Source organism: Opisthorchis viverrini (genome assembly GCF_000715545.1).
Source record: "Opisthorchis viverrini unplaced genomic scaffold opera_v5_272, whole genome shotgun sequence".
NCBI lineage: Eukaryota > Metazoa > Platyhelminthes > Trematoda > Opisthorchiida > Opisthorchiidae > Opisthorchis > Opisthorchis viverrini.
The window spans coordinates 555,148-561,935 of NW_008751930.1; the positions used below are offsets into that span (position 1 = coordinate 555,148).

Here is a 6,788-nt window from a genome sequence, read left to right on the forward strand (position 1 = left end):
GTTCCGAGGTCGAAAAGTTACGTGTTCAAAGTAGTAATCTGGGGTCACTAGTTCGGAAATCCCTACTGAAGTTTAGTGAGACGCGCACTGCTGACGCTTCCGAATAAAAGTGGAACAGCTTTTTATCATGGATTTATCATGAATTCACCTGAAGAAAGAAATTCCAAATGAAAATCTTTATCCATCCACCTATCTGAGACGGTCGTTATTTAGCCTGTACTGTCGAAGGATACATTTCATGAGTTCTGCTTTATTGAACCCTAAGGCACCCGTTACATCAAGACATTAAAATCTGTAAAGTATACATCACACCGAGGATTCTGTACATTCTGAAGGATAAAAGCGAGTATTCCCCGTAATTTCATCTCCGGTTAACATACCTAGATGAAAAAGCCAAATTCAGCTTGGAATTGGCTAAAAAATCAACATTAGGATTGTGCGATCCGGGTGGCCAAAGGTCAGAACTGTTGGAATATACACAGTTCGTATTCAGTAGGCGCGAATCAGGTTTACAGGCTTATTGTCCTGCAGTTTTTGGCTGAAAGCATGACAAAGCAGCACGTGCTGCGAATCAATATTGAAATCCTCGCTTAGGTTTGATTAAAACAAACCCCCAAAAGGCACTATCAGGTAAGACGTCCATATCAATTCTCTTCCATGGGGTTAGACACTCGAAATTGCAAATGCAGACGGATAGGAGGCAGAATCTCGTGATTCTAGTAACTAGGGCTAAGCAAACTTTAATCGGGGAGCAAAGAAACGGGGAAGCGAGTGTCAGGGAAGCAAAACGGCGTTACGGTAAACATGCGTGACTCACGCTACTCATGAGTAGCCAAACAAATAGAAAAGATAAGCGCTGACTGCCGTTGATTCTGTTGTATCGTGGCTGGCCGTCTATTGGTTACGCCTGAACTGAGTCCTGCAAGACTACGCCATAAGGAGAAGACAGAGAACCCTGGACACGGCTGTATTGTCAGCGTAAATATATTGGATGACTAAATAACCAATTATGGTCGTTCACTTGTTCGTTCGGTACGGCGGTGTTCCGGTCGTGAACACTTTCAGCCCCACTCCTCTGGTCATATGTTGCTAAGCCATGTTAGGTGAGCTCCGCCAACTCGCCTGCTATCCGGAACGTACCGATGATGACCTTGAGGAGGCGTCACTCTCTGCACATGTGCTTTTTTCATGTCTGGACGCATCCTGACAGTTCACAGGAGGAATCAACAGGAGTATGTGCATTCGGTAGGTCTGGTATCCGTCCCGTGGAAACGATTCGGACCATCTGTCCTGGATCAAGGAAGCAGTAGAGTGTGTACCTACCTCTCATCAACACAGTGGACAGAGCTTTATAGCCTGATGATGAGTGACTGCTTCAATGCAATCTAACGGGCTGATTCGCCGGAACCTTGAAGTTGACTTTGAAGTCACTTTGAATTCTCACTTACTTGCGCTCGGTTTCGACCAAGTAAGCCTCTCAAATCCCTCTTTGCCAAGCCTTTTCCACTCAGGCCGTATGGTGTTGCCACATCTGGTGCTCGGACAACAAGCATGGTTTCAACAAAAACAGACGCGCCACACACCAAACCTGGCTTCATCTCCAACGCACAATCCAGATGTTTCCACATGCCGGTAAGCTAACCATGCCATATGGTCTTGCTTTCCACTGTCTCTAGGCTCATTGTTATCCGAAAATCGGTAGCTCAACCAAATATGAATTTGAAATTTGCATTTTCTAACCTTGTAATTGTATCGACCGTAAACAAGATTTGACCGACTTTCCTGCCCGTCACGAAGTTAAAACTGGAATGTTAGTAGTACGCTTGCCTTGCTCATCGGAGGTCCGAATCCCGATACGGCCAACGCTACGTACTGCTGAGAAGCTTAAACAATATCGAGGCTCAATTCCCTTGCTTCCCCGGGTGTGGCCTCGACTAACAAAGGATACGACTTTCAAGCAAAGGCAACTGGCAAGTGGAGGGATGCGAAGGGGTAGGAAATCAAAACAGAGGAGTAATGGGGCCACGAACGTGTTTCATACATCGTGGCTGCAGCACGAAATGGTTAGAAATGACCCTATTTCAAATTGTGAGAACGCGCACTCAACACTCACAGTCAGAAATGATTTCTCGGATGTTCTTGCGGTTTTTCAGGTTCATTTTGTAGTCTTTAGAAAACCATATCCTTTTTGTTAACTTCTGATTTCTGTGGTCACCACGTGTACGACGCAACCAAATTTATCAATAAAGTAAATCACGTGATCATGCGTATCTCGCTTCCGGCCATTACACCGGAAGATTTCACATAAATTTCCCATAGTTCTTACCGTATAATCACGTGGGTTGATTCCATATCACATAAATCAGACTTGAAAGCCAGGGGCATTCCCAGGATAAGTTGGAAGCAACGCATGCGGCGCAGAACAACCTGGAAATGTGACAGAAAAGGTATCTGTGCCGTGTGTGACTTGGATATCATGAATATTGAGTCTCCTCAGGGAATTGGAGAATTGGAGTACATGAGGTGACCGTGAGTATGTTCGATTTCCATATGAACGAATGAAGTTTGTGACCGAAATGAATCTTTTCCAAGACGCTCGGTAACAATTGGTAGATTTATTGGTGGGCACCGATTTACCAACTGTTACCAAACTTTTCCGAAAAAGATGACTACTCAATCGGTTCCAAGCGTTTTTCACCTGAATGAACAAACTGAACCTCACCTGTAAGAAAACGATGCTCCGCTCTCATCATTCTGCCCAGTCCTCAGAGATTCTGTGGAAAAGCTTCGCGTGACGTGGTTAGATAAACTTCACATACCGATGTAACGGTGGATATTACTGATGAGGCATGCGAGTAGTATTTCTTCTCGTAACTCCGCTTCATGCCTATTGGAAAGTGGGATTTATTGTGGAATTTGTGGAGCTGCTTTGTAGCATTCGTTTAAATTTGAGTAATAGATCAGGACGGCGCGTTCGGAGACGGATACTCAGTTTATAAACAAGGTGCATATGAGAGTTTTGCTCCCCAGGCCAATAGTCAGTAACTGTTCAGGTGGTGTTTTCTAAGAAATGACTCCGCGGTGAGGGCCTTTTTTCTTTCACCGGTGTTTTGATAGTAAATATGCGTATCTTCACAACCTGACTCGACTGGAAAATTTCATCGAAGATTTCGGTCACGTGTTGACTGGCTCCACCAGTGACGACTACTCAGATGGAGGGTCCGCTCGTCACGTGAACTTTTCTGAGAAATGACTCCGCGGTGAGGGCCTTTTTTCTTTCACCGGTGTTTTGATAGTAAATATGCGTATCTTCACAACCTGACTCGACTGGAAAATTTCATCGAAGATTTCGGTCACGTGTTGACTGGCTCCACCAGTGACGACTACTCAGATGGAGGGTCCGCTCGTCACGTGAACTGGTTTTCTTCCTAAGCTACTTATCGATCGTTTGTAGTGTGAGGATGAAATAACTGTGCAGCCGTATAGCTGTTCTCGATTTCCCAGTACAGACTGGATTCACTTACAGGACGAAGTCCTCGTTAAAAATTCTTCATATCTCACACTACAAACAAGTATAACTTCTAAAAACTCGGACAACGCATGACCGGTTTCACCCTTCTTGCGGCTCATCAGTTAGACACAGTTCCCCAGTTTCCGCGAACCTTATGTTCTAACTGAACCAAAATTGCACGAAAGTCGATTGATATCCCCGATCACAAACATCAGCTGGGTTCCAGGTGGGTCTCCTGTGAAAACCTTATTGATATGTAGATGAGTGTATTAGTTGAAATCCACTTTCGTTGTAGAACTGAGATAGTAGAAAGAACGATCAGCATCAACACACAGGATTCCAAAGCGAACATGGCCCGCATGCTTCTCGCTTGGTAAGCCGGTCCTAAACTCAACTGTTTTGCTTCTTTGGTTAATGAAAACTATGTTACTCGCATGCGCGCAGTCGTTACGAGTCAATCTGTGCCTACTCAACTTGCAGAATATTGGTTGACACTTGCTATCCGTTGCATACCAGCTCTCACCAGCTCCCTACCTATAATAGGGGTGTTTTAGTGTCATTATTATGAATATGGAGGGATCTGCCGAATGGATGGATATCATATTCTCACGGTTCGTTCACACCCCTACAATTTTTGGTATTCAAGAGGAAACACAGTTTTACTGAGCTGAACAGCCAGTCTATTTTAATCACACAAGGAAATATTCACGTGTAGCCAAGTACGAATAGATACTTGTCCCTTCTCCGCAGTTATGTAATGGACGCCGACCTCAGACACAATGAAAATTCAACTTTAAAGTACGTATCCATTTTACCAGGTGCCGTAATTTTTCTCGGTAGGAACCTGTTGCGGTGCAATCTGGCCTTTTTTGAAGGTAACTGGCACCCAGTCCCCCCAGAGGCAAAATAAAAGTAAATGTTCGTTCGAATTCATTGTCAACAGGGAAAAAGTGCCACCCTTGTGCGAACTACAATTCGTCCACTCTGTCTGACTGCACCACACCTAAAAGGTGAATCTGTCTCCCCCAAAGCACCAGAAATCCTTTCCCAGTCGGAGGTTGCTACCTGCTAAGAGGTGCTTAATCCCACTTGCAGACTTGTCCTCTCCCTAACTTGTACAAAGGGTCATGAAATGCCCTACTATCGGCCCAATACCGGCTATACACAAAACGTGAAATCGCTTCCCTAATGTCAGCCCATTTCCATTTTTCCTTCCGAGAGAACACCAAACTGTGTGTGTACCGAAATATGTTTATTGGAGTAACTCAAACAGCCTTTCCGCCAGTCCTTCCATCACCTGTGTTCATAATCGCGTGTGAAACGGTAAAGCTGTCCTGATTCACAAACTACCTGACCGGTAAACAGGAGAACATTGGCACAGATTGATCATCACTACAGCTATGCGATACAAAACAATGGACGAGGAGCTGTTGGCTACATACTCGAGAGCGTCATAAATTTGTTTTACGATTAGACAAACGCTGTGGCAAACATCGAACCCGGAAGTCCCCGTGCAGCGTGACCAATGGTACTCGTGCAACTAACGTCTTACTCAAGTTGAACGGATATCTGACCCTCAGCCTGTGGATAAAAAGAAACAAGGAAGAAGTTATAACAGTGAGTTGTGAACTGAAGCGGTTATCAAGCGCATAAATTTATCGTGGTGGGGTAATCCCACAATAATTTACATGGGTTGAGTTGTTGCATAAAAAAGGATACACCACACTTCCCCTAAAATTTCTGAAAGCTCTTAGACACGGTCCACAGTCGGTCCTGCACTTCCTGGTATTCATCAAGTAGTCTACAAGCTTCCATCAAACTTGTGTTCTGGTTGAACGCAAAATGTACAGAGTCAGACAAAGCTCACATTTGCACAAAAATCGGCTTTTACGGGAGACTTATTCGAATGCCAACCGAATCTCTTGTTAATGATGGCCTTCAACCGTACACAATGTTGCTCGTGAGCTGTCGATGAGTACCCAACAGCCCTACTATGTATCGGGATATCGTTCAACCGGTAACTGCTGGATCGGGGTGCACTAAACTAAACTGGCGATCATGGAAGTGTCTTCACCGGAGGCTAATTTAGAACTTAGGAGACATGTTGCGTCCACCGCATAATAACTCTTTGAAAAAAAGGAGTTAAACTACGGTGAAGAGCTCGGCAGTCGTTAATGCAAATTCGTCCCATAAGTGGACCCAATCCATTTGAGCACCCGGAACGCAGTGTACAGCAGCTGTTCCATTGTCACCGGGACTCATCCGCAGTGCACGCTTTATGGAACTCGGAGTTTGCAACTCGTGAATTTTCGGCCAGTAATCGAACATTTAACCGGTCGGCCACAAGTGGCTGAATAACGCTTTCACACAGTGAAAATGGCGACCGTCTGAGAAAATACGTTTTATCTATCTTGGACAAACTAAACCATGAAGTTACTCATTCACGGTGATCAATTGCCTTTCAGTCTGTGTACTACGCACATGATCCCCACCGGTTTGTAGATTTCAAGTTCATTCAGACATGAATCTGCTTTGAAAGAAAAACATTTTGGTATTGTACTGCGGTTTAGGGACCACGTCCCAAGGATTTCGCTAGCTAGATTAAGCTCGGTGTGGATATTTCAGCTTGTAGTTACGCCACACAGGCTGATTTCAAGCAAATGTCCACTAGGTTGCGTAAGGTGTTTCGACTTAAACTGGGACTCACTCAAAAGGACAAAACCAACGGTTTTTCAAGACATCTTTCAACCTTCTGCTGTTATTGTAGTTCACACGTAGAACACGTAAATACGGACACGGTGCACTGAGTACACGGGGCCAAGCTGGTCCGCTATCGTGGCAGACAAGCAGACAACAACAGGCAGGCAACAACAACATATCCAGTCAAACCACAGCACTTACACGAGCCAACCAATAGTACACGCATCCAATCAGCCACTCAAGTCACACGCCAGATCGATGGTGGAACGGACACGCACACGCGTGTCTCTCTCTCTCTCTCTCTCTCTCTCTCTCTCTCTCTGACACACCGAAGCAGCTACCACGGTTGTAGTTTCAGGTTTCTAGAGTATCATTGCAACAGGCGTCGTTCAAGGAATAGATTTTTACGAAAACTCATGCGCCAGAAAATAGAGTCGTTTGGCCTGGCCAGCCAATTCACCGTCCATAGACTGCTCTGCGCGGCTGCCACCGATAGCGGCCAGGCCAAGAATTGTCAAGAATAATTTCCTGCCAATGCAATGCCCACAGACAACCTGTCCGTGTCCTTTAGTTGCTC

At 45.1% G+C, this 6,788-nt stretch overlaps 1 protein-coding gene across 1 annotated transcript in view; it reads right to left on the reverse strand.

Annotated features, from left to right (window-relative positions):
* Positions 1-4,962: 4,962 nt before the first annotated feature.
* Positions 4,963-6,788, reverse strand: part of T265_09393 (hypothetical protein) — a gene marked incomplete at both ends in the record, with an annotated part of 29,806 nt that continues 27,980 nt past the window's right edge. The window contains 2 exons of the mRNA XM_009175437.1: positions 4,963-5,092; positions 5,993-6,038. Coding sequence (XP_009173701.1) covers positions 4,963-5,092; positions 5,993-6,038 — 176 coding nt within the window. The remainder of the gene's footprint in view (positions 5,093-5,992; positions 6,039-6,788) is intronic.